At 47.6% G+C, this 13919-nt stretch overlaps 1 protein-coding gene across 2 annotated transcripts in view; it reads right to left on the reverse strand.

Annotated features, from left to right (window-relative positions):
- The window catches only part of LOC140494097 (uncharacterized), a 35628-nt gene extending 22155 nt beyond the window's left edge, over positions 1 to 13473 (reverse strand). For both annotated transcript variants that reach the window (XM_072593062.1, XM_072593061.1), the window contains exons 1-4: positions 12967 to 13473; positions 7256 to 7299; positions 3617 to 3752; positions 238 to 494 (exon numbers count right to left, since the gene is read on the reverse strand). In XM_072593062.1, the coding sequence (XP_072449163.1) occupies positions 238 to 494; positions 3617 to 3752; positions 7256 to 7299; positions 12967 to 13173 (644 nt within the window). In that variant the 5' untranslated portion in view covers positions 13174 to 13473. The remainder of the gene's footprint in view (positions 1 to 237; positions 495 to 3616; positions 3753 to 7255; positions 7300 to 12966) is intronic.
- Positions 13474 to 13919: the final 446 nt, after the last annotated feature.

A 13919-nucleotide genomic window follows, 5' to 3' on the forward strand; every position in this document is an offset into this window, starting at 1 on the left:
TATATCGTCTTTCACAAAGTACTTTACAGCCGTTAAAATAAAGTCTAGTCACCGTTGTGTTGGGAGCACAGCCAATCTGTACACAGCAAGATCCCACAAATAGCAATCAGAAGAATGGACACTCAATGTGTTTTTCCGTGTTTTGTTGACGATTATACTCTGGTTGAGGGTTTAATAGGTGACGGTTTCTTCCAGCCATATTGGCAGGGACCCACAGACAGGAATCGAGAGACTCACCTCTCCTCGGTGTACATTCTCAGTGACTGGAGTTTGCTACTTAAGACCTGAATCCTCCCTCTGTCTCTGGCTGTTACCATGTGGTCCACCTTCACATTATTCTGCTCTGTGCTGCCCTCTGGTGAAAAGCGATGGCTAAAGGTGCCCCTGGATAATTCATTGTTTCGGAATGTCTCCGACTGTCCTTCAGCTCCAGCAGACTGACCCCCAAGACTCTGCAACAGGTGAGAGAGCTGGCAAATCTCCCGGTGCTGCTTCTGAAATGAAAGATGATGAATATGTGTTTGAGTTCTCCATCCTCCACCATTCCTTAACCAGGCATCATGGTAGAGAAAGTAAATCACTGGGATCATGACTGATCTGCAGCATAGGAACAGGTGGAGGCCATTCAGCCACTCGGGACTGTTCCGTCATTCAATGAGGTCACGGTGAGTCTGTGGGCCAACTCCAGATACCTGCCACTGGGGCACATCCCTTAATGCCTCTGTTTAACATAAACATCCAAGGCTGATTTTAAATCAACAATTCATCGAGCATCTACTGCAATTTGTAGAAGAAGGGAAGGCAATGGCGGAGTGGTATTGTCACTTGCTCTGTTAAATCAGAGATCCAGGGAAAGTTCTGGGGACCTAGATTCGAATCCTTCCAAGGCAGATGGTGGACTTTGAATTCAATAAAAATCTGGAATTAAGATTCTAATGATGACCATGCAACAATTGTCAGGGAAAACCCATCTGCTTCACTAATGTCCTTTCGCGGAAGGAAGCTGCCATCCTCGATGTGACTCCAGACCCACAGCAATATGGCTGCCTCTATGTGGCAGACTACCCAATACATGCTGGCCGAGTCAGTGATGCCCTCATCCCGTGGATGAATTAAATAAAAGAGTTAAATAAAAGTGTAAAAGTGCTTCCTAACATCTCTCCTGAAATATCTGGCCCATATTCTCAGACTATGCCCCTAGTTTGAGAATCTCCAATCAGTGGAAATAGTTTATATTTCTCTACCCTGTATCAGAATGTCATTTACCTCACTTAACTTCATATGTTGAGTCACCCAATTAAAAAAATCTATTCATCCCTATTCAGTTCCACTGATCAGAAATTGCAAGCTTTGAATATTGATTTTTCAATTGCTACCCTCTGTTTTAATTTGGCTGTGTAGGCTCATTAGAGTGAGAGTGTGGATGTTAAATCACTTAGAGTGAGAGTACGGGTGTTATATCACTGTCTGAGTGAGAGTACGGGTGTTATATCACTGAGTGAGTGTGGGTGTGTGTTATATTACTGTCTGAGTGAGTGCATGTGTGTTATATCACTGTCTGACTGAGAGTACGGGTGTTATATCACAGTCTGAGTGAGAGTACGGGTGTTATATCACTGAGTGAATGCGTGCGTGTTATATCACTGTCTGACTCAGAGTACGGGTGTCTGCATGAGAGTACAGTGTTATATCACTGTCTGAGTGAGAGTATGGGTATTATCTCACTGAGTGAATGCATGTGTGTTATATCACTGTCTGAGTGAGAGCGTGTGTGTTATATCACTGTCTGAGTGAGAGCGTGTGTGTTATATCACTGTCTGAGTGAGAGCGTGTGTGTTATATCACTGTCTGAGTGAGAGCGTGTGTGTTATATCACTGTCTGAGTGAGAATAGGGTGTTATATCACTGAGTGAGTGAGAGAATGGGTATTATATCACTGAGTGAGTGTGTGTGTGTTATATCACTGTCTGAGTGAGAGCGTGTGTGTTATATCACTGTCTGAGTGAGAATAGGGTGTTATATCACTGTCTGAGTGAGAGCGTGTGTGTTATATCACTGTCTGAGTGAGAGCGTGTGTGTTATATCACTGTCTGAGTGAGAGCGTGTGTGTTATATCACTGTCTGAGTGAGTGTGTGTGTGTTATATCACTGTCTGAGTGAGAGAATGGGTATTATATCATTGAGTGAGTGTGTGTGTGTTATATCACTGTCTGAGTGAGAATAGGGTGTTATATCACTGAGTGAGTGAGAGAATGGGTATTATATCACTGAGTGAGTGTGTGTGTGTTATATCACTGTCTGAGTGAGAGAATGGGTATTATATCATTGAGTGAGTGCATGTGTGTTATATCACTGTCTGAGTGAGTGCGTGTGTGTTATATCACTCTCTGAGTGAGAGCGTGTGTGTTATATCACTGTCTGAGTGAGAGTACGGGTATTATATCACTGTCTGAGTGAGAGAATGGGTATTATATCACTGAGTGAGTGTGTGTGTGTTATATCACTGTCTGAGTGAGAGCGTGTGTGTTATATCACTGTCTGAGTGAGAGTACGGGTATTACATTACTGAGTGAGTGCGTGTGTGTTATATCACTGTCTGAGTTAGAGTCAGGGTGTTATATCACTGTCTGAGTGAGTGTGTGTGTGGTATATCACTGTCTGACTGAGAGTATGGGCATTATATCACTGTCTGAGTGAGAGTCAGGGTGTTATATCACTGTCTGATTGAGTGCGTGTGTGTTATATCAATGTATGAGTGAGAGTACGGGTGTTATATCATTGTCAGACTGAGTGTACAGGTGTTATATCACTGTGTAAGTGAGAGTACGGGTGTTATATCACTGTCTGAGTGAGAATACGTGTGTTATATCACTGAGTGAGTGCGTGTGTGTTATATCACTGTCTGACTGCGAATATGGGTGTTATATCATTGTCTGAGTGAGAGTGTGTGTGTTATATCACTTACTGAGTGAGAGTATGGGTGTTATATCACTGAGTGAGTGTGTGTGTGTTATATCACTGTCTGACTGAGAATATGGGTGTTATATCACTGTCTGAGTGAGAGTACGGGTGTTGTATCCCTGTCTGAGTGAGAGTATGGGTGTTATATCATTGTCAGAATGAGAGTCTGGATGTTGTATCCCTGTCTGAGTTACAGAGCAGTCATTGTTTATCGGAGTTCATGAGCCCATTTGGGGTTACAACCCCACACCCCAAAAATACATAGCATGTGGCAACAGTGATCTGTTCCAGGAAAAACCAGCTATGGAATAGGCAAAGGCATATTCTTCACCTGCCTCATCTGGCCGTAGTCACAGGGAGGACATTGAGAAGATGGCAGGTGAGCTGAATCTCTCATTCAGTGCACGCCCTCAGTGCTGCGGCACTCACTTACTACGCTGGCACAGTCGCCTAGTTTTTGTATGTAAAATTCTCACCAGAGAATGATCTGACTCAGAGGCAAGAGCACTACCCAATGAGTCACAAATGAAGGTGCAGGAAAGTCAATTACCAGAGGAGGAGCAGACTCAAAACCTCAGAAAGGAAACACCCTCCTTTACTGGAATAATGTTTTGGATATCGGGGGATATAAACAGAAGCAAATTCTCCTGCTCACCACAAATGTCCTTCTGTACTTGGGAGCGCAGCATTGATCAGTGGTATCTGTGCACAGCTCCAACTGCAGCTGCTTCACCCACTCTGCCACTGACCAAAGTCTTTGAACAGGAGACTGCCCTTTTGCATCAGTGTCACTAGGAAACAGGAGAAAAATTAACATCACGAAACTTATTACAAAGTGATAAATTCTTGATTTATGGTCAAATACCCCATTCACTCCTTTTATTTTCATTCACTAAGTTGTCTCAGTAAACTAGATCTGCTCTTTGGAGTTACAGGAATACAGATTTCACCCCATATTGCAAAGCCTTTGAGTCAGCAAGTTTTATATTCATGCAGAAATATTTAGCATTAAAACAGTGTTAAACATAAATCCTACGTCAATATTCTGTTCCTAGGAGACTCCCTCTGCTGGTACATATGTATATGGTAGCCTCAAGTGGTCATAATGCATTGTGTCACTATTATCAACACACTACATCTATTGCAATCAAAACTTATGCTAATCAAATCCTATTTCTGTTTCACCTTAATACTCAGTAATGTTGAATATCAGCTGTGCCTACGTAGAACTCACGAATCAATGTCAGGCCAAGTGTGAAAATATTCATATTTTATCCAGGTTACCTACAATTGAATAGATCAGATTCCCTACAGTGTGGAAACAGACCCTTCGGCCCAACCAGTCCACACCGACCCCCTGAAGAATAACCCACCCAGACCCATTTCCCTCTTACTAATGCACCTAACACTATGGGCAACTTAGCATGGCCAATTCCTCCCACATCTTTGGACTGTGGGCGGAAACCCACACAGACACAGGGAGAGTATGCAAACTCCACACAAACAGTCACCCGAGGCTGGAATCGAACCATTGGACCCTGGGGCGCTGTGAGGCAGCATTGCTAACCATTGAGCCACCGTGCCGCCCTAAAGATTCTCTTTCCTTTCTGTTATCTGTAGTAGACTTCCAGATCTGAAAAATCTGAGGTACATCCCAAACCTCCACACTGGAAGATAACGACAGCAGGCACATAGAAGCATCACCACCTTCAAGATCCCTCTGAGGCACACACCATCCTGACTTAGAACTGAATCACTGTTTCACCACTTTCCTCAGCACAACATCATAGGCCGAAGGGCCTGTTCTGTGCTGTACTTTTCTATGTTCTATGCTCCATCGCTGGGCCTCCCGCCCTAAATCTCATTGACTGCAGCAGGTTGAAAAAGCACCATCATCTCGAGAGCAAGTCCATGCCCCTACACTGTGGATTTTTATATTAGCATTCTTACAGCTCCGTCATTTCACTTCACTTTGTAATGTCACTTTTGTGCTGCTTGTTGATTGAGAGATCAAACTGAGACAAACCCTTTAATATCTTTTTCAAATATTATTTGTGTGTGAAAGACCCTTGACAGTAAATAGCATTAGCATATTTGACCATGGGAGGCATCGTAGTTCCGCATTCTTCTTCTTGACCCTGTTATCTCCAGGTGCATGAGATCCACAGCAACAGTGATCACAGGTGGGACATCTAATTAATTTTCCTGGGTTCCTAACCTATCCTGACAAACAGTAAGGTCTTACACAATGTTTCACTTGCTAAATTGCCCATAGTGCTCAGGGATGTGTAGATCAGATGCATTAGTCAGGGGCAAATGTAGAGTAATGGGGTATGGGAATGGGTCTGGGTGAGTTACTATTTGGAGGGTCGGTGTGGACTTGTTGGGCCAAATGGCCTGTTGCCACACTGTAGGGATTCTATGATACTGACCTCCACACTGGCTGAGGATGACCCCGAGAATTCTTTAGAGAGTGTCTTTGGACAAATAGCTTCCATGTTTACATACCCTCTGAACCTTCCTGTCCCTCCATTTCCATTAATATCCAACAACAACAAATTAGATCAATTGACCCATCGCTGTGTGACATTCTCTTCATTGTGCTGATGTTAGATCAGATTTCTCAACTGACAATTCACCAGCTTGGTTTTGGGCTCAATCTCTCTCTCCCCCTACACTGGGCTTGATCTCTCCCTCCCTGCTCACTGGACTTGATCTCTCTCTCTCCCCGCACACTGGGCTCGATCTCTCTCTCCCTGCACACTGGACTCGATCTCTCTCTCTCTCCCCGTACTGGACTCGATCAATGCAGGGGGAGAGAGAGATTGAGCCCAGTGTGGGGAGAGAGAGAGATTGAGCTCAGTGCAGGGGGAGAGAGAGATCGAGCCCAGTGCGTGGGGAGAGAGATCGAGCCGAGTGCAGGGGGAGAGATTAAGCCCAGTGCGGGGGGATTAGAGAGATTGAGCCCAGTGCCCAGTGAAGAGGGAGAGGGAGATCGAGCTCAGTGCAGGGGGATAGAGAGATCGAGCCCAGAGTGTGAAAAGAGAGAGAGATCGAGCCCATGTGGGGAGAGAGAGAGATCAAGCCCAGTGAGGAGAGAGAGAGAGAGAGAGAGAGATCGAGCCCAGTATGGGGGGAGAGAGAGAGATCGAGCCCAATGCAGGGGAGAGAGAGAGATCGAGCCCAGTGCGTGGGGAGAGAGAGATCGAGCCCAGTGTGGGGGGAGAGAGAGATCGAGCCCAATGCAGGGGGAGAGTTCGAGCCCTCATGAGGAAAGCTCAGAGTGGAGCGACTGCAGACCCATGGCTAACGAAGGCCTGTATTTGGAACTTGAAACTTTCTTTCTATTTACAACTTTACACTGAGAAAAGCTGTAATGTATCTTATTTTGTTATTTTTCTACTTTATACCTGTGATTTTGTCCCTAGGTACCTTTGTCCCTGAGATGGCAACGTGAATGTGACATGGTAAAGTTTTCACTGTATTCCTTTATCCCCAAATTCATGTACAGGTGACAATAAAACCGAACTCTAATTCCGTCCTTTGTCCTTAGTGCTTAATTGTATTTCTTTTTTCAAGTGTTTCAAGTGTTATAAAACTTGCCATTTCCTCTGCATTCCAGATTATCACATGAGAAAATGGACTGGTTGCTGCCCTGATTTCTTTAATTGTTTATTTTCAAGCCGTGGACTTTGCTGACTGACTCTGTTGTGTTAGAAAACAAACCTCTTAATCTATTCTACAAAATGTCCTCCTTATTCCAACTGCCTCTGTTAAGTCTCCCCTCTGTCTTTTCCGCTCTGAAGAGGACAAACCCAGTCTCTCCACATCATTGAAATTGTTCTGTCTTTGGTGAGACCTGATTATCTTTAAACAATGAGTTTCGTTCTTCTTAAATGAAAACCCAAATCAAAAACATAAGTTGCTGGAAAATCTCAGCAGGTCTGTGGAGAGCAATCAGTGTTAGTGTTTTGGTTCCAGTGACCCTTCCTCACAACCGCCTTTAGTGTGAGCAATGGAAACGTTTGACAGCAATTGACAGGAATGAAACTGGATAAAAACGGGCAGTGACCGAAAGAAAGGGATAGGAGGAAGGCTAAGTAATTACAGCCACATCCCAGGATTCAGCTTTGGAATGTCATGCTGGTCAGTCAACATCAAGAGAAAAGGCACATCCTGGCAGGGTAACTCTTCCCAATACTCCTGACTGAACTGCAATGCACTTTATGTTTTTTATCCAGCATTTTTCATCTCAATTACTGTTTCTGTCAATGATTTTAGCTTCAATACTCACAGCCGCACTCCTGTCCTCCCATTATCGCCCTCTTGTGTACATCGCTGTTAACAAAATAAACACAGTTCATTTAAAGCAAATATTTTATAAAGACCCAATCAAAGCCTTCCCGAGCACAGGCCCCAAAACCTTGCCCATGAACAGTTTTCTCTGTTGGCCTCTCTCTTGAAAGCATTTACTCACCCTGGAGGAACACTGTTCCAAGACGCCTTCATCCAAGTGGTCTCACATACATGAGGAATAGTCAAGTAACTTGACTGTGAGGGGGACGCACACTACCAAATCCAACTTGCCCTTATCTGGAGTCTTCATGTGCATTTTTCACAGAGTCACAAAGTTGGTGCAGGGTCAAAGACACCAAGCTGCATGATATCTTCAGCACCCCTGCAGATGGAGTGCAGCGTAGATACACCTGGTCACGGGCAGACGGGTCTATCCGCTCAAGGATAGATTACCTGTTTGTGTCCCGAATGCTCTCGGTCAGATCCACTAACATTAAGCCGGTGTTCTTCTCTGACCACTGCCTCCTGCTGGCTGACTGTCACCTACAGGACGAGCAGCGGGCTGGTAAGGGAACGTGTAAACTGGACACTAAGCTGTTGACCCCGGGAAACATCGAAGAGCTCAAGAGGGATTACGCAGGTCGGAGAACCGTGAAGCCCCTCTTTGAGTCTCCAGCGGACTGGTGGGAAACAGTAAAAGGGAACATTAAGAGGTTCTTTATCCTCAAAGGTGTTCAGGAGGTGAGAGAGAGGCGGGGAAAACTGTCCCAGCTCCAGGGAAGTATGCAGAACCTGCTCCTGCTGCAGACGATGGGGGTCGATGTCACGGAGGACCTCAAGGAGGTGAAGGGCCAGCAAGCCTCGCTCTTTGCCTCGGAGGCCTCCAGGATAATCTTCCGGTCCAGGATCCGCTCGGTGGAGCAGGAAGAGACGTGCTCACATTTCTTCTTCCAGAAGGTGCACAAAGAGAGCTCCGTGCTCAGCAGCCTGAAGGAAGAAGATGGCTCAGTAACGTCATCTCAGGCTGACGTCATGAAGATCAGTAAATCCTTCTATTCCAGTCTGTATGACTTGAAGTCAACCGACAGCGCGGCCTCCCAATCGTTCCTGTCCTCTATCACGGAGGTCTTAGATGACGGAACACGAGAGAGGCTGGACCAGCCGCTATCTCTGGATGAGCTGACCAAGGCCCTCGAGTCCTTCGAAAAGAATAAAACTCCCGGAAGCGACGGCTTACCGGTTGAGATTTATTCCGCTCTTTGGGACTTGATCGGCCTGGACCTGCTGGAGGTGTATGTCAGTATGCTTCGGGCAGGTACCATGAGTGAATCCATGAGGAAAGGCATCATCACCCTCATCTACAAGCGGAAGGGGGAGAGGAAGGAACTCAGAAATTGGAGACCGATCTCACTGTTAAATACAGACTACAAAATCTTGTGAAAGGTCATCGCCAACCGGGTCAGGTCTGCTCTGGGATCGGTGATCCACCCGGACCAAACCTGTGCTGTACCGGGCAGGAAGATCTCTGAGAGTCTCGCACTCCTCAGGGATACGATCGCCTACATGCAGGACAGGGGGGTGGACACCTGCCTCATCAGCCTGGACCAGGAGAAAGCCTTTGACAGGATATCGCATACATATATGAGGGATGTCCTCTCCAAAATGGGCTTTGGGGAGGCAATCGGAAATTGGATCAGACTGCTCTACACCAACATTGTCAGTGCAGTCTCAATCAATGGGTGGGAATCAGATAGCTTCCCTTAAGATCTGGAGTCAGCCAGGGATGCCCTCTCTCTCCTGCCTTGTTTGTGTGTTGCATAGAGCCATTTGCCGAATCCATCAGGAAGGATGTGAGCCTGAGAGGGGTGACTATTCCTGGCAGCGGGGGCCTGCAGGTTAAGGCCTCCCTGTACATGGAAGACGTCGCTGTTTTCTGCTTGGATCCGCTGTCCGCGCACAGACTCGTGTGCATCTGTGACCAGTTCGAACGGGCCTCGGGGGCCAAGGTAAACCGAGGCAAGAGCGAGGCCATGCTCTTCGGGAACTGGGCCGACCAATCCTCTATCCCCTTCACCATCAGGACTGACCACCTGAAGGTGCTGGGTATTTGGTTCGGGGGGGCTGGGGTGTGCGCCAAGACCTGGGTGGAGCGGATCAGGAAGATGAGACAGAAACTAGGCAGATGGGGGCAATGGTCACTCTACATCATGGGAAAAAACCTGGTCATCAGGTGTGAGGTACTCTCAGTATTGCTATATGTGGCACAGGTCTGGCCTATCCCCAGGACCTGTACCGCCGCAGTCACCCGGGCCATCTTCCACTTCATTTGGAGATCAAAGATGGACCGGGTCCGAAGAGACACAATGTACAAAGACCGGTGCAATGGGGGAAAAAACACGCCCAATGCCACCCTCACCCTGATGGCCACCTTTGTGTGTGGCTGCATCAAGCTGTGCGTGGATCCCCGGTACGCAAACACCAAGTGTCACTACGTACTGAGGTTCTACCTGTCCCTGGTGTTGCGAAGGATGGGCCTGGCCTCGCTGCCGCGGAACGCTCCGAGTAGTTGGACCATTCCGTATCACCTGTCCTTCGTGGAGAAATTTATGAGGAAAAACACCTTAGACCACAAGTCCATCAGGAAGTGGTCAGCATGTAGTGTCCTTGAGACCCTTCAGGAAAAGGAGAGGGCAGATCCTATCGAGCCATTCCCTGAGCAGACTGTCAAAGCCATTTGGCAAAATGCCTCATCACCAGAACTTTCCAACAAGCACCAAGACGTGGCTTGGCTGGTGGTGAGAAGGGGTCTGCCTGTGAGATCCTTCATGCACGCCCGGACTCTCTGCCGCACCGCACGCTGCCCTCGAAGTGGCTGCGGTGGGGACGAGACTGTCACACACCTCCTTCTGGAATGTGCCAATGCAGAGGAAGTCTGGAGAGGAATGCAGTGGTGCTTGTCGAGGTTCGTCCCAAGCAGCGCCGTGACGCGGGACTCCGTGCTCTACGGCCTGTTCCCCGGGACTCACACCGAGACGAACCTTAACTGCGCCTGGAGGATCATCAACTCGGTGAAGGACGCTCTCTGGGCGTTCCGAAACCTGTTGATCTTCCAGCTGAAGGAGTTGACCCCGACTGAGTGTTGCAGACTGGCACATTCCAAGGTCCAAGACTACGTATTGAGGGACGCGCTGAAGCTTGGGGCAGCTACCGCCAAGGCGCGGTGGGGAAAGACCATCGTGTAAGATCGGCCTGCCTAAAGAAGAACAGGGGGCCCATGCAGACGTTTTTTGGGCTCTGCTGATGCCTCAGCCAAATATATGCATAAGATTGAGAAATGCACAGACCTGTATATGACAATGATAAATTCTGATCTGTGTTTGTAAATGTTGACATATGTATGGCATGACCAAATGTACAGACCATCAAATCATTTTATGAATAAAGTATATTTTTGAAATTTAAAAAAAGATATTCTTCATCGCGGGAAAAAAAACCTGGTTATCAGGTGTGAGGCACTGTCATTTGTGTTATATGTGGCACAGATCTGGCCTATTCCCAGAACCTGTGCCGTTGCAGTCACTCGGGCCATCTTCCAGTTTATATGGAGATCAAAGATGGACCGGGTCTGAAGGGACTCGATGTATAATGATCTGGGCAACGGGGGGGAAAAAATACACCCAATGCCACCCTCACCCTGATGGCCACCTTTGTGTGTGGCTGCATCAAGCTGTGCGTGGATCCCCGGTACGCAAACACCAAGTGTCACTACGTACTGAGGTTCTACCTGTCCCCGGTGTTGCGAAGGATGGGCCTGGCCTCGCTGCCGCGGGACGCTCCGAGTAGTTGGACTGTTCCGTATCACCTGTCCTTCATGGAGAAATTTATGAGGAAAAACACCTTTGACCACAAGTCCATCAGGAAGTGGTCAGCACGTAGTGTCCTTGAGACCCTTCAGGAAAAGGAGAGGGCGGATCCTATCGAGCCATTCCCTGAGCAGACTGTCAAAGCCATTTGGCAGAATGCCTCATCGCCAGCAAGCACTTTCCAACAAGCACCAAGACATGGCTTGGCTGGTGGTGAGAAGGGCTCTGCCTGTGAGATCCTTTATGCACGCCCGGACTCTCTGCCGCACCGCACGCTGCCCTCGAAGCGGCTGCGGGGGGGACGAGACTGTCACACACCTCCTTCTGGAATGTGCCTACACAGAAGAAGTCTGGAGAGGAATGCAGTGGTGCTTGTCGAGGTTCGTCCCGAGCAGCGCCGTGACGCGGGACTCCGTGCTCTACAGTCTGTTCCCTGAGACGCACACTGAGACGAACATCAACTGTGCCTGGAGGATCATCAACTCGGTGAAGGACGCTCTCTGGGCGTTCCGAAACCTGTTGATCTTCCACCTGAAGGAGTTGACCCCGACTGAGTGTTGCAGACTGGCACATTCCAAGGTCCAGGACTACGTGTTGAGGGACGTGGGGAAAGACCACTGTGTAACGTCTGCTTGCCTCAGAAGAACAGGGGGCCCATGCAATAATTGGGCTCCTCTGACGCCTCAGCAGAAGAGCTGGATGGTCAATGTTCAGATGTCTACATACGAATGATTAATTCCAATCACTGTATGTAAAGGAATGTAATGTACACATATGTATGGCATGACCAATTGTATAGATATCAAAATAATTTTATGAATAAAGTATATTTTTGAAATAAAAAAGGATATTCAGCCCATTGTGCCTGCCCTGGTTCTATCCCCTCCAGCCAGTCTCCTACCTTTCCTGGTATCTCTGCTCACCACTTCTATCCAAATCATCATCAAGTTCCCACTTGATTTCCTCAATCGAACCTGCCTCCTCTATATTTCCAGGTAGTTCATTCTGAACCCTAACTACAGTACCCTCCATGAGAAAGAGTTCTTTCTCACATCACCTCTGCTCTGTTTCCATATCACTTTAACTCTGTCCCCTTTTGTTCTTGCTTCTTTTCCCTGTGATTTTGAAAACTTCTATCAAGTCTCCTCTGAGCCTTCGTCGTGCCAAGGAGAACCGTCCCAACTTCTTCACTCCCTCCTCATCACTGATATTTCTCATCATCGGAACCATTCTTGTAAATCGTTTCTGCATTCTCTTCAAAGTGTTCACATCTTCCCAATAACGGGAGACCCACAACACTATGCAATCCTCCAGCTGAGGTCTAACAAGTCTTGCATTAGTTTAACATCAGCTCCTTGCATTTGCACTCTACAGCAACGGTTGCAAGCAAGCATTACCTTGACATCAAAAGCTCCAGCAGACCCATTCTTGCCCGAGATGGATCTGGGCAGGGACACAAGCTGATTTTCTCTCTGTCTGTTGGGAACGTGGCCATCTGAGATGGCTTGAGATTAACAAGTGAGCCATTGATGTGGGACACCCCCAGTTCGGTGTCTCCAGTGTCACACGAAAGCCATTGATTCTTCACCAGTCTCTGAAATAGCCTGGCTCATCCACCTGTTTGGGTAACTGAAGACAGGCAATACACCCTGACCTTTCCAGCAATGTGCATTGCCCTAGAAGGAACTTTCACGAAAGGGACGTCAGTTTGCCACTACCATTCGGAGCAGAGTTAAGGGGGTGAGTGACACAGAGAACTGGTGGGAGGATAGGAAGAAGAGCAGTGATAATTCATAGTTAAAAAACATTCAGCACGATTTCGCTTTACACCATAATTTCTCCTCACCTTATCCTGAATCGTCACCTTGCAGAGCCAACGGAATGGACGGAAACTCTCAAGGATGTCGAAGTAGGTCAGGAGGCTGATGACAGACAGCAGAGTGAGTGTCATGGTAGACACAAAGAAGTCGGTTACCATTCCAAACAAGCCTTGCTTAGAGATCAGGTACTCCAGCACATCCATGGGAACAGAGACTGGGAACAGAGTAAACATTCAGGCTGGGGAACGCAGTCCATGCTTCAAAATCCCATACTCGTTGTGCCCAAGTGTCTTTAACAGAACAGATTCTTTTTCGGAATATACTTTTAAATCTTTGCCAGGTCTATTTATGCCCACACGCTCTCTCTCTCCCTCTGTCTCTCTCTCTCTCTGTCTCGGTCTCTCCTTATCAGTTTCACTTTTAGGCTACAATGCTCTGTCCCTTTCTGTCTCACTGGCTGCTCATTCTTTCTGTCCAGTTCTGGCTCTGATCCCCTCCTTGTCGCCGGGATTTCCTTCAGTGATGCTGGGTACACTCCCAGGCTGCCGCACACCATCAGAGTAATCTCTCTCTGAAGTGGTTCAGCCTGTGAGACAGGTTTTGAAAAATGCGAATGTCAGAAATGGAGCGAGTCTGAGAACATTCCCACCCCAGAAGAGTCTGAGAACATTCCCACCCCGGTGGCACAGTGGTTAGCACTGCTGCCTCACAGCGCCAGAGACCTGGGTTCAATTCCCGCCTCAGGCGACTGACTGTGTGGAGTTTGCACATTCTCCCCGTGTCTGTGTGGGTTTCCTCGGGGTGCTCCAGTTTCCTCCCACAGTCCAAAGATGTGCAGGTTAGGTGAATTGGCCATGCTAAATTGCCCGTAGTGTTAGGTAAGGGGTAGATGTAGGGGTATGGGTGGGTTGCGCTTCGGCGGGGCGGTGTGGACTTGTTGGGCCGAAGGGCCTGTTTCCACACAGTAAGTAATCTAAAA

The sequence above is a fragment of the Chiloscyllium punctatum genome, chromosome 23, assembly GCF_047496795.1.
Source record: "Chiloscyllium punctatum isolate Juve2018m chromosome 23, sChiPun1.3, whole genome shotgun sequence".
Taxonomy (NCBI): domain Eukaryota; kingdom Metazoa; phylum Chordata; class Chondrichthyes; order Orectolobiformes; family Hemiscylliidae; genus Chiloscyllium; species Chiloscyllium punctatum.